Below are 14,682 nucleotides of genomic sequence, written 5' to 3'. Positions count from 1 at the left end.
AAGTGCACACAGAGAAGATCTTTACTGTGGAAGTCAGAGATTCACTTCAGTGGGTAAATTTGTTTCCAAGGTACCTGGATGCAAGTTCTCATTTGAGTAGATCACCCAAATATAAAACAAATCTCATAATTGACATACCCTCATGCCATTCCAGATGTGTATTACTTTCTTCGAAGTTTATGACTCTGATGTCAAAGCTCCAAATCCATCCATATATCCATAAAGTAATTCAAACAATTTAATAATGTTAATAAATTGTCTCCTTGAAATTATAAAATTCGGACAAAATTTGGTTATTTACATGTCCTTATTCTGTTACTTTTACATTATGCGATGTTTTCATTTTACAATTTGGGTATTTAAAAAAAAAAAAGGTTTTATACCTTAAGTCAAATTGAATGCATTGAAAATGGCATAAAAAGTTAGACTTTTGTGTGAAAAGGTACTCACTAAGGTTGGTCAATCCCTCTGTAAGAAATCAGGGACTTCCCATATTGACCACTTCGGAAAACATAAACAATGCTGGTCCCAAAGAACTGTTTCCCTTTTTTAACACTTCAAAAAACATTTCAAAAGAATACAACCATCAGAACATTTATAACCAAATCAAAACGTTAAACAAATATCGTAAGTTTTTTATTAAATGTACGATTTTCTTTCTTTTTATGAAAAAGTCATATTATAATTCAAAAGGCGCATATAGTCTTATGGTTTTCGCGCCAACGTAAAGCACCAGTACAGTGTGCTCACGGCACAAGTTTGATTCCAGTCTTCCTCCCCTATCTCTAACCAATGCTTTCCTGTTTGTGCTTCACTGTCCTGTCCAAATAAAGGAAAAAGTCCCTAAAAATTTTTTTTATTAAATAAAAAATGAAATCGGAAGTGCTTTTTGACCAGTATTTACATTTTGCAAAGTGGTCTATACAGTAAAAGAAAGACGTGTCAATACAAATCAGCGTGCTAAATTCAAATATACTGGCACATCGATGACTTGACATCTAATTACACGTGACTAGCTGTCAAATGCAAGCTTCATTGCAAAAACAATAAACTTAAATGTTTCACGTTTTCTGGGACGCAATTAACACTGTTGCCCTAGAACAATTGCTTGGGTATTTTCCACCAAAATCGGTGGAACAGTCAGAGATCAGATAGATATGGTAAAAAGCTGCTTTCTCTTGCATTATCAGGTCTGTAATTAGTCAGTGTTCACAGACACACACTGACCGGGTCAGGGAGGTCAGCATGGCCAGAGGCAGGGTTACTTAATCACTCTGACACAGAGGAGGGCCAGGATATCAATGAGTCGGTATTGTAGATGGTCAGTGGAATGTGACTCCTCTGTCGTGGACGGCAAACCACACCCATCGCAATAACCCTCACCTGAGGCAGAGGGCTATTGTATTCATGGTGACAGGAACATAATGACTGAGGAAATGAGGGGTTGAAAGAATGAGGGCTTAAAACACAGAAAAAAGAGAGACTCAGATTGGAAATCCAGGGACTACATTTGTTGGAATTTGAAAGTATTAACTAAATCAGCGGAGCTGCACTAATAGTGAGTTGAAGATCACAGAGAACGAGAGTAAGAGAGCGAGAGAGGGATGCTTAAGCCTGCAGTGAGAGAGAGAGTCACATCATGCTGATTTTCTCATCCCTCCAACAGTGCAGCTTGTTGTTTTGCTTCAATATGTTTTAATAAAAGTGGTTTTACGGCCTCCCCCCACCCTGCCCTCAGGCAAAAGTGTAATATCTGCTTCTTTATCCCTCCCCCTCAATACACCCCCCCCCAGCATGCAAAAAAAAGAGCAAGCAAACTCTAAACACACACTTGACCCATAGGACCCAGATAAGGAAAAGACAAATAACTACAATAAGCCTGTACTGTTATTCCCATTCTCCACATTATACATTTCACAACTCGTTTTGCAAATATTTCACAATATTCATTCAATGTGGTTATCTTTAAAGCATAAGGTATGCAAGCAGTTTCGTCACTGCTGGCTCGCCGCTCCTGTTACACACTACTGCATGTAATTCTCCAGCTCTGGAAATGCTTGGACAGTTCGCTTCCTCTACAATAAGCCTGGGTACGTTGCATATGATTTGGAGGACCTCATGGAATCTGTGAATAACGTGCTTGCCACCCTCTGCATTTGTATTTTTTTCCTCTATGGACTTAATCCCCACTCGGGCTCTGTAAAGCCGGCCGAACGGCCAGTCTGTCAGGAACTTCCATTCTGAAGATGTGAAACACCAGCTGCAATGCAGCGTGATTATATCCATGAGTCAATATGTAGGGTGTAAAATGTTTTCCATGTCTGGCTAACCGGTGAGGAAAAGGAGGATGAAGATAAAAATCTGTGCAATATGACTCTTTTCATGCACAAAACCATTCTAGTGACAAACTGCAAGACTAGAGCAAAGAGAGTAATCGACAAAGAATCAACACCACCATCACTGCACACAACTTTTATATAGAATGGCACTTTTGCACAATGCACAAGATAAACATACATATTAAAGTAACAAGTGCCCTAAATATTTAGAAAGAAATACAAAAAGGGATTTGTGCCAGAACATTACACCACTCCACCAGACAAGCCTGTTTGTTAGTCAGACTGCAATAATATCTCTGCACTGGGAAGGTCTTCCAGTCAAAACCTCTTTGTCTTCCAAAAGCAGACTTTTTTATTGAAATGTTATCTATAATTATACCCCTTTGTGAGGGAGCTTTACCATTGTGATATTCTGTCTGATATTATGGCTGAACACATGCCAAATGTGTTATCCTCTCCTTCGTCTTCCTCACGTTTCTAATGGAAAATAAACAAAATCCCGGTTTAGTTGGAGCTCGAGGGCTGTGCCAAGGCAGGCACGTACAGGTGAAGTTGTGGGTGTTGTTTCACTCACCTCTGTGCGGAGGTGTGGGAACCAGAGCTCTGTCAGTAGTGCATGAGTAACAAGAGCCTGAGGGAGTGTGGCGTAATCTCAACCACCACTTTTCTTTTCTATCTTCCGTCATCACTTACACGCACCAAGATACACATGTAAACACGGCGAAGTGCTCCATCGTTTAGAATCATCAATCTGCGAAAGCAATTTCTGACACTTCATCTTATTTTTCCTCTGTTGAACAAACAATTGCAATGGTGTTACGCTTATGCGCATGACACTCGGGCTGAGATTTGCTTTTGCCTCTCAATTGCCTTTTGTGGGCAATCACACAGGGCTATAGTTACAGGTAATGCCGATGGATTAGGGTGAATGGAGATGTATGTTGTAAACAGACAAAGCACACAAAAATCGTGCGGATAGGTGTGTCATCAAGCTAAAGCCGGTTTTTATTTGACAAAATGTGAAGATAGGGTTTATATGGGCATTCATAAGGGAGATGACGAGATGTTCTTGCTGCCGTTATTCCTAGACAGAAATATTTCTTCACATTCAAATGTTTATATTACATGCACCCAAAAAACGAATACACCGCTCGCCATATGCAACATGTACTTGTTGTACCTACTGACCACAACCGAATGTGATACACAAAGAAACGTTGCTTTCCTAAATAGCAATATGTAAGTGACTTAAGTACATAAGCCTCGGCCTCCCCGAGGAAGCTGAAAGGTATGACAATAGATTAGAGATATAATACACATCATAGTTTGGAGCGGGGGCGTTCGAGTGTGTGGGTGCCGGGGGACAGTGGGCTGGCAGCTGTCGTTGCTGTTCAGGGGGCCCACAGGTCCCGGCCTACCCCTAATGACTGGACCAGCTGTCGAAGTTGCGACTGTGGGGATGCGGGGCTGTACGAGGCGGGGAGGGCATGAGAACTAACACCCCCCTGTCCTGAGGGGCGTGTCCACAGCCTGTCTCCCCTCCTCTGAAAGAGGGTGATTGATGGCGCAGGGTTGACACCAGGCCCAAGGAACAATTGACTCGGGAGGGACGGAGTCTAACAGAGGCCTAGGGGTTGCCTGAAACTCTTTCTCTTCTCTTTTTTTCAGAGGCAAATGCAGGATCAATTGAAGTTGTAATTCAGTGATTTTTCTCAATATGTCTCTTTCTGACATTTTAGGTTGAACATATGCCACTCTTAACACTCTTCAAAGACCTTTTAACCAGTGCCAGGGGAACGAGACATTCCATCACGTATTTGTATAGCGATTATTTGTCAGATTAGTCAAATGCGGTCCCCTTCGTGACAACTGACTCGAACGGCCAGACATTCCATCAGTGCCTGTGCGCGCAGACGGCGTGGCGGGGATCAGCCGCCCCGTGGACCCGGCGGCTACGAGTGCTTGTGGGTGTGGTTTGGTAATTCAACCGCTGGAGGGAAGAGCAGAAAGACGAGCAACAGTGTAGCCTCAGGTTATCAGTGGGTAGCGGTATTTGGGCTCCAGGGCCTTTAGCGCAGCCCCTGACCTCACGCACTAAACCTCAAGACCCTCTCAGGAGCCCATTTCAACAAGTCGTCAGTACCCCCATCTTCAAGTCAGATTTACAGCCTTAGGGAGGAGGCCGTAGCGGAGGGGGCACTGTCCTGCAGCTGTCCACAGTGGACTTAAGCAGTTATTTCACACACACACAAAAAAACAGCAATTGTATTCTGAATTCCACCAGCTGGCTTTCATCCAGCCCTCATCCAAAATATATTCCCTGACACTGAGCAGCCAACACTCTGTGTCTGCACACTCGAATTGTTCCTGCACACAAACACAGACCTCAGTAAAGGGCACTGCAGACAGATTCTGATGGCCTGATGACTTGTTAAGAAAAACTGAGTGGTTTGCATGTTCTCATGGCATTTTTGGTTTGTACCCCTGAGGCCAGCAATTAAGCCCAGCAGCTGGACCCTACTTAGATGCCTAGATCCGGCACAATCGAGAGGGTGGAGAATGAGCAGAACGTGAGAATGCGCGGGAAACGAGCCAGAGAATAAATGTACCCTTGATCCCTAAACATAAACAATTCTTCGCTCCCACACATCTACGAGAACTGTAACACAGCACAGAGTTTCACAGAAGTTAATAGTCGTTTAGAGGGCTGGTGTGAAAATCAAACACCTTGTCTCAGAACGAGGACAATGATGTATCGCTCATTTATTTGCTCAGGATAACAAGCTCTGCGTGTAATGTGTGTGTGTGTGAGAGAGGCATGTGGGGGAATGTGGTAAGAGCGAGGTCAAACTGAAGAGGCCGCTAACCCTGTAATTCTTGCTTTAAGTCATAATAAAAACTGATTTATTTTCCATACTTCAAGCTAGAAATAGCACAGTGGTGTCCATATATGCAATACATGCGTAATGGAATTTTTTACTTTATCCGTGTATTTATTTGTTGGGAACAAAAACTAACAAAGAATATATGAGCAAACAGAACAATGCTGTGGGGTTTGTGGTTTGTAAGCTTCTCAGAATTAAAAATAAATAAAACCCAGTTAGCCAGACAGGAAAATATATTTTTGGAGGATTTTTGAGACTTAATATTTATCTGCTTATGAGATGCAGAGGCGTATCTGAAAGATGACCCTATCATTCCAAACCCCACCAGAATTGCTAATCTGTTATAATACAGAGAACAAAAAGACGGTAGAACGTAGGTGTGAGAATTCTGATCCATGGAGAAAAGACCAGGAACCAATGACGGGGAACCATGTTGATACCACTGGTACGAAGATGTCTGACAACTACAAATGGACATGTCAAAACCCTTTTCGTCAAAGACGAAGCCGATATCAATTACAAAGACGTCTGTATACAGTACAAACTGTGTCCCTGGACCACAAAACCTTTCTGGTCTTGTGGGTTATTTTTTTTTAATTGAGATTCATACATCACCTGAAAGCTAAATAAATAAGCTTTCCATTGATATGTTTGTTCGCAATTTTGCTGCATCAACGTCATATGTTTAAAGTAGGAAATTTACTAAATATCTTCATGTAACATGATCTTTGCCTTATATCCTAATGATTTTGGGCATAAAGGAAAAATCTATAATTTTGACCCATACATTGTTTTTAGTTATTGCCACAAATATACCCGTGCTACTTATGACTGGTTTTGTAGTCCAGGGTCACAAATGTCTATGAACAATACCAAAAACACCAATAAGCACAACCTCCAAAAAACCTTGATCACTCACAGACTGCAAGCTCACAGATTGGTAATAAAGACAGCGGTCACAAAGGAAACCCTCTGATTGGTTGTGACGTTTCCCAGTAGGGGGTCTGCGTTGCTGATTGGCCGTAACGAGTTTTGCGGTGGGGGCTATAATCCTCTCCACACTCTCTGCAGGCGCTCAGTGGAGTTTTCCCACATAAATCACACTGCACTGGGGTGGTAAATCATTATTGTCTATTCAGTTCTTGTAGCTAGCTAGCTATTAAAGGCCATGTAGCATGCTAGCACGAATAGTTCAGCACATACTTCTCTTGCTATAAAGTAAACAGTCACTGTTCATTCAACATCTTATACAAAGTATTCTTTGTAGTAGTCACTAAAAAGCCTCTTAAAACAGCTTTGCAAATCAAATGTTTTAGCCTGTTTCATACATTTAGCCATAGAACAAATCTAACATTGACACTAATCCAATTTGCATTTCCAACAAATATTGCACGCGACATCGATCTCAACATACTGAAAACTCCCAAAGCACTGGTTTGAAAACGCCCAAAAATCGATATAACAGGATCCTATAGGCATAGATATGACTGTCTAAAGTATTCCCCCACTTTTGTTTTGCCATCTTCTTTAGAATTGAATGCAGCTTTGTCTTTCAGTCCACAGTTGCAAATATCACGGCTAAAATGACCCTTTACTTTTTAGGTATCAGTCCCCAGTTATCAGCAACATCCCATGGGATGCATTAGGGCGGGGGGTTAAGTGGGTAAAGACATGGGAGCCGGGACGGTTGGCTTTGCTCTCCACAGGGTGGTCCTCTTTAACAAAGTAGACTTACCATCCCACTTTCATTTACAACCAGGCAAACATACAGTACCATTCAATCAACACAAAGAATAGAAAACAACAACAACAACAAAAAGCAACCTGGACCACAAAGCATAAATGCAATATTTTAATCACAATGGTACTCAAACGTGGAAATATTTGATCCGCAGTCCGTACAGCTGAGCAAACAAGAGCCTAAACATAGTTTTACTCCTTCGGATTATCCACATTAATGGGTATATTTAACCATTCTGCAAGCTGACGGTTAACTGTGCACCCAGGTGTTGAGGGCCGGCGCGAGACCATGTTTTCCCATTCAAAGCAGTCACCAGGGTAGTAAATCATGATGTGATCACCTGTTTGTTTGTGTGATGCTGGAACCCCTCTGAGCATTGCGAGAATCCTGACACCCTACTTTCCCTTCATACAGTCTGTCTCTACTGTAAACATACACTCTTTTACAGTTTCACACGGCACTGACATAAGTCAACATGATAAGTGATTTACCTGTAAAATATAAGAACGACTCATACTAAAGAGTTTTTCACTGAATACCATATTTGATGTAAAATGACCTCAAATTACTTTCAATGTGACTATCTCTATGGATATTTGACAAGTTCTCTGCCAACCGTAACCACAAAGTGACAGACAGACAAAAAAAATTGTCTCCCCTTCACTAGCAGGATTGGACAGTGTGCATGAATTAGCCTCAAACAGAGCAAAAACAATCAACAAAATGCTGTCCTAAAACAAAGCGAGTGTCAATGTGTCCTGTTACCACTCCAAATCCGCTACACCAGACTGTTGCTTAACATTCTTACATTATCTTCAGAAACAAGAGGATAGCCTTGATAAACCTAAGCACGCACTCAAATAAATATAAATACTTTAAGTGACCCTTTGATTATAAATTCCAGAATGTAAAAAGGGATTCTGATGTGAAAAAGCTAATCATATTTTACCCAACAGTCAGTTTTAGAGTTGTGATAATGACATTAAAGCTAAAACGCACCACTTTTACATCTATATCGCCATCTCAGTTTGAAACATAAATTGCAATATACTTGATGTATTTTTAAATTATGACAAACTCACCAATTTCCTGCAAAACCATACCTGACAGCTCAAATAATAAATAATTTATGAACGCTTATTGTTGTGAATTAAGGAAAGGAGCCAGTGCTTTTTATGTACTTGCTCAATAGTTGATTTTCATTCATTTTAAACAAAAGTTTCAGATTGCAGTTTAAATTCCTTCATTTAGGCTTTTGAATTGATGTATGCAAGGATTCAAAAAGTAAATAAGACATTAAATACATAACAGCCTACAACAGTAACATACTAAAGGAATAGTTCACCCAAAAATACTTTCTACTGCAGAGGCAGAGCACAAAAGATGATATTTGCTGGTACATTTACTTTAGTGTAGACAAAAAAACATTGCATGGTTTGAATGTTGTGTTAACTTCTTCTTCAAAATAACTTCTTTTGTGTTCTGCAGAGAAAATAAAGTCAATTAACAGATTTTTAACTAAAACTAACTAGAAACCAAAAATGAGCAGAATCTATTTTTGCACTTATTCCTTACATTATTATATTAATGGTTCACATTTTACTCATTTCATAAAATATTACATTTCATTTATGAGTGGATGAAGACTTTGTTCGACTGTTTGTTGAATTTAATTTAAATTTAATTCTGTTAATTCTACATCCTGACATTTAAATTATAATTCAGCTTCCTGTGGGGTGTGGAAAACCAATTCAGACTCATGAAGGCACACCCAGTTGTCTGAATTTGGCTCAATTCTGATGTACCCATGAGCTTTATAAATGGTCCCTGGTGAGTTGTTGCACAAAGAGTATCCCATTTCTCTGTTTAAAAATTAATTATATTACATGACATTTAAACCATGGAAATCCAACGGCCTCTTGCTTGACAAATCCAGAGTTAAATACATTATTGTAATTCAAGATATTGTTGAAGGGAACACTGGTGTTCAGATCCTTACTATGTATATAGAAATGGAATAAAAAAATTAATTAATTAATTAAGTAACACAAAATGATGCCTGATAACCCTCAAAATGTTGCCCTTAAAATTATCATTCTCTCTAATCAAGTTGTTTGTTGTGAGCTTGTTAGCTTTCCATACACATTGCTTGCCACTAATTTATTCAATAATAAATTGAACGGGGCCACTACATCCCTGAATGTTAGTTCTCTTGTCCCCACCCCCTTCTGCACCTCCTGCAGGGAAAAACTGTGTCATAATGCAGTAGCCGCTTTCTTATTCAAATCACTGCCATTGTCTCTGTAAGCAACCAGCTCTGTTGTGTGCCACAAAACAAGTGAGTCTCTATATGTTGCAGAAAATGAGTACACCGGGGCAGGGTGTAGTGAAGCAGTTTCAATGAACATCCATGCTGCTTCGCAAGTGATGAGGGAGGTCTGCTCTCATCTCATCCGGTAAACACAATTCACACGCTTTAGGACAGCATCAAGCATAAATACACAAACAAGTGGTTTTACATGGTCATGCTGACATGTGTGGTAGGTTGAAAGGCTCAATGGGACATATACAGCATCATGTATTCTACCACAAAGTTCCCAGATACAACTTGAATGGTGGTAATAATCTCAGTCTGGTATGCAGCTTTGCTATTGGCTTGCATGACTTTGTGTTTGAGTTTAGTCACCAAACAAACTTTTGTGTCACTTTTGAAGTTCATGGTTTCATGTTAAAGAAATGTTAGCTTACAGACTCTAGACCAAAAAAACCCTGCTAAGATTGATTTTGCTTTCCGAAATTGCATTACTTATAGTTTGTTTCTTCTTCACTTGTCCCTCGCTCCTGAAAACAACAACTCAACTTCACATTTCTTATGACTGTTTACACGATTTGTCTTTATTTCCGTTAATCGTCATCGGTTTATATACAACCGTGTTACAAGCCAAGGCTACCTGTTACTTTTCTTTAAAGGTTTAAATTCTTACATCACGTTATTTCCCCAAAGCAAGATGTGACGACCTATGATTCAGCAGCACTATTGAGTCTGGCGGAAGGACGAATCACATCCATCAATGCTACTTGGCTTCGGAAGGAGGCGGAGGGATACCGAGCTTGGCGCTGGACTCCGATCTCAAGTGAAGTGGAGAAACTTTTTCAAAAGTTCCAGGATCTGTTTCGAGTCGCACGGGAGCCGCGTCCGAGCTGCTGCGGGAAATACGGAATTGGACTATATCGCGAAGGCTCACATTTCTATGTAAATCACTAAAGTGAACTTTATGACGCTGCTTTGTCTTAATGTGATCCTTGGAACTTCAATCACTGAGTCATTTTTTTAAGGATGTATTATTGCTGACATTTTTTACGAGGACTAGGATCGAGTTTCCACAAAAATGGGGAATTACAGACTTTGGATATTTCTGTCAATATTATATCTGGCGCATGTTTGCGAAGGTAAGATTATTTTAATTAGGCCTATCTTTCCCGTGTAACGGAGTTACAGGACATGTGCAGACGTATAACCTGTTACTTCAGCATCCGTGAAAGAACACCGAGAAGCTGCTGTCGTGATTTTTCGTTTTAAAACTCAGTAACGTTAACGTCGCGAGCTTAAGCATCATTCGACTTTGCGTCTTTGCTTGCAGTTTCTTAACTTTTGGCGCAAACTGTGCTATAGATGGATGGTCACTTCTCTCAACTTCGTTAGTCTAAGAGGTGCGAAGTCGTGAATTAAATTTAAATAAATGTATACGTATATTTTATGGTCTTTAAACCATTGGAACCAATGGATGAAACACATCTTCTGTATTAGATAAAGACATTGCACTTCTATTCAATGAGAGTGGGATTTAAAGTATCCAGACCACGCGTTAGGAGCATCTCTTTGTGGACGAGGAATGCTGCGTTTTCAGTTTGTTTCTTTGTTTTAGTGTAATTTATATGAGTCATTATAAACTGAGTTGTATTCCTTCGCGTAGTCTTAATAAGTTCTGTATTATCGGGACCGGATTTGTCTTTGTCAGAATGGCTGAACCGTGAGAAAATAACATGCGCGTGGATGTGCGTTTCGCTGCGCTTAAGCGTATTTCGTATATTGGGATCGGCAACAGGTATCTGCTGTTAAATCACTGCACTTGATTATGAAAGCGTCATATGCTTAACGCCTTGTGTTCTCAAACGTTTTGCGGTTAACGTTGCGTACGAGAAGCGGTTTGGCGAGTCTTTAATGTGCTCGTTTCTTTGTGAACAGTCATTGACAAATGCACCGTGCTTTATACTGACATGTACGGGATGGGAGTAACGGGTGACATTACTATATATCGTTATTTTATGTTTTATTTATTCAAAAAGATCATACAGCGCCGTTTGTTGAGTCCAACCCGACTTCCACTTTGTTCAGATTTAGAATCAGCAAGCCGATGTACAAAAGTACTTATTAGTATTATCATGTCTACTAATTAATAATAAATTAAAGAAAGTTAAGTAACAACTTAACTGATACATAGCTTATTCATTTTAAATAAGCAGCCTTGTATCAACAGTCACATAAAAGCATATCAGCACCTGTGTCATTTAGAGTAAAGAGTTGAGATTTATAATGTTAAGAACAGTACTTTCGTTTCAATGTGATAGATTGTTCGCGGAAACGATACGCCTTCAAACGCTTTTCGTTATTGATAAGAATTCACGTGCTGATCTGCATTGTCATTCAAATAAAGCGGCAATCTGTTAAATAATCTGAACGTTATCTCGCGGCAAAGCCTTGAAGCAACGCGCGGTGCTGATCTACGCGCTCTCAGAGATAACACTTAGTTTATCCTTGACTGAGAGTAAACCACCTGAAGTTTTACTACACGACGTGGGTTATGTTTTTTGTGGCTGTGTCAATAAAATAAATTTCTTAGTAATTTTCTTTTATTGTTGGACATAAAGTGGTCCCTGCCTAATTGTACCTTTTCTTTCCACAGGATTGCACTGCGTGGATATACACACACCCTGCGAAAATGGAGGAATGTGTATCGATTCAAAATGCTTGTAAGCATACAGACATCATTTTATTGGCAAAGCACTTTTATTTCATATCCTATTACTTTCAAGTTTGTATAAAGGCCAAGATTGGCGTGGTCTTTCAAATGGATATTATTATCACAATGGTGTGGCGTAAACAGATGGTATCACCTATCCTAACTGCTATCTCTAAATTCTCACTGACTGTTGCACAGGATTCAGCCTCGGTTGTCAGTTTCACATTGAGTTTTAAGCACACATTTGCACAGTTCAGAAAAAAAAAGATGTTGGGTAGTATCCAAACAAACACAGAGCAACGGTTTTGCCTTATTGTACATTGCTTTAGAAAGTGGATTTTTACTTTGTCCTTTGTGTTTTAGTAAGAATCTGAGTCCTTCCCAAGAATCTATGAGTCATAGCTCTGATATTATACTTCTGGTTGGACCATGGAATTTTGTGTTAACATTAATGCACTACACCTGACTGTAATATATCAGTCACATTAAGTTTTTGATAACATTTTATTAAAGCGAATCCATGTGTGCTTCTCCAGCCATGCCAAGAAGCATTCCAAATGCTCAGAAGTCCTTTACATAGGCTTTGTCTTCATTGTTTATGCTAATACAAAGTGATTGTTATCACATGAAAGCCTGGGGCTGTTGTTTTATGTTTCCCGCCTGATTTGGAAAACTGTGTCTGTGCACTGGACCTTCTATTCATGGTGAATGGTGTTTTTTCCAGGGCGCATTAATACGTGGGAACCACTGTCAGTGGTTGTATGTGAACGTCAAATCAATAGGCAGTAAAATTGGAAGCAAGTTGTGCTCTAATCAATGAGTTTAGGTCTCTCTTTTTTTCAATTGTTGTTTGAGAAGGAAAATGTGGAACCTCTTTTTCTGTCCAATGTATAACTTGACTATCACTCCTTCACTTACAAAGCACATAATACAGTCAGTGGAACACTCCCTTGTGCAACAATTGTTTTCTTCAGAAAACCTATTAACAATGTATTTAGCTTTGTGGCTAAAATGCAAAAAATTGGAACTTAGATCATTTAATATCTGAAAGTGGTTCCTGTTTGTGTGTCCTTGAGACACCAATTTTCCTATTTTAATCACGCTGTCAGTATAAAGAGTCTCATATCTCTAGGCAAGCTGTTATGTCTTGCTCACTGACCAGGTATCTTAGAGGAATCCTCATTGTACTTTCAACCTGCTATTGGAATGCAAACTCGCATTAATGTAAGTGGTGGTTGGTTGTGGAAAACTCAGACCTTATCTTAACAGTTAGAGGCAAAGCCAAAAAGTTTGTCGTATTTAACCGAAAAGGCATTGATGTATTTTTGGAAACATAATGTCTGTTCACAAAACTATGGCAATGTGATGCTAAAAATGCTTTGTGTGTCAGTGTCACAGTCTTTAATCATTACCCAGCTCACCTCAAGAAAGGTCATAAACAGCTCTAGTAAATGTGTAATGATATTAAATGGTGCTTTGTCCTTTATCATCCCTGGTGTTTTGTGACTCAAGATGTTTTTTATTATATTCTGTAGCTGTAGAAGTTGATCAATCGTAGAGTTCATAACAGATTGGTTCAACTAAAAAACTATCCTTTGTTTGGAATTGTTCGCTTGCAGCAGAGGCTTGGAGAACCATTGCTGTTTTTAGGTCAGTATCAGCAGGTGGTATTTCTCAAATGAAAACAGGGGATTTTTAAAAGAAGACAGTAAATGTCATGCTAAACAACACAGTAATACAACCATCTGCAATGGTCCAGACACAAGAGAGTGGTCTGACCAGTTCTTGTGCTATGGGGACAGTAGACCCACTCCAGTCCCCTCCCTATAGATTACGATGAAACCAGAGATCCAAAACAACAGAATGGAACCCTTTATTTCTCCAGATACCAGTCCGTAACCCAGCACCACTGCAGAGACCAGAGAGAGTGGAAGTAGGAGGACAAGAGATGAAAGGGCATATGAGAATAGGGGAAAAAACAAAAAAATAAGAGTGGATAATGTCAGACGCAACTCAGACGTAATAAGGGCCTTGGAATTGGTTGGACCTCAGTATTTCCCAAGAAGTTTTTCAAGCTTTGTTTATGACAAGATAACCAATCTTACACCTGTTCTTGGCCAAGATATGTTTTCATTCCCTAACACAAGAGCTAGTGTGCCTGAAGGAAGTTGATTGTCCCTATTTACAAGTGCTGTATCCTTGTTCCACATGCTCTCAAGTGACCGTAATATTACGCGAATATAGCCCTTAGGACTGTAATTGTTACCGACTTGACTGTTGTTTCACCAAGGCTTTGTTGAGGCACATGAATTAAATTCTTAGCACCAGTACTTGTTTGCCCTCAATGTCATTTCATGGTTCTCTGCGCTGAGAGCTTCAGTGGCTGGTCCAGTCCATGACAGATTACAGGAGTAATCCCACTCTAACTCTCTCCCCTGAGTGCTTCCTCACAATTGACATCAGTTCTGTGGTTTTAGACAACTTTTATGAGCCGACCTACACGTTGGTGCAGGTGCTCTGATCTGATTCCTAATGCAAAACTGGCCTTCTTATGTTGATGACAGAGCCTCAAATAACACATAAAGAGAAGATCAAAGTTAGATGAACGCTACCGAACTGATTATTTAAGAAAGCTTGTTATATTCAGGTCTTGACATGGTGTGTCGCATTTTGGTCCCTCTTCTTTGGTACGGGAC

General features: G+C 39.9%; 1 protein-coding gene across 1 annotated transcript in view; it reads left to right on the top strand.

The window, feature by feature from the left end:
- The first annotated feature begins 10,062 nt into the window (after window positions 1–10,062).
- Window positions 10,063–14,682, top strand: part of notch3 (notch receptor 3) — a 28,966-nt gene continuing 24,346 nt past the window's right edge. The window contains exons 1-2 of the mRNA XM_056752057.1: window positions 10,063–10,415; window positions 11,930–11,996. Coding sequence (XP_056608035.1) covers window positions 10,355–10,415; window positions 11,930–11,996 — 128 coding nt within the window. The 5' untranslated portion in view covers window positions 10,063–10,354. The remainder of the gene's footprint in view (window positions 10,416–11,929; window positions 11,997–14,682) is intronic.

The sequence above is a fragment of the Triplophysa dalaica genome, chromosome 7 (assembly GCF_015846415.1).
Source record: "Triplophysa dalaica isolate WHDGS20190420 chromosome 7, ASM1584641v1, whole genome shotgun sequence".
NCBI lineage: Eukaryota > Metazoa > Chordata > Actinopteri > Cypriniformes > Nemacheilidae > Triplophysa > Triplophysa dalaica.
The sequence above is the reverse complement of the archived record's forward strand: the minus strand, read 5'-3'. Positions and strand labels throughout refer to the sequence as shown.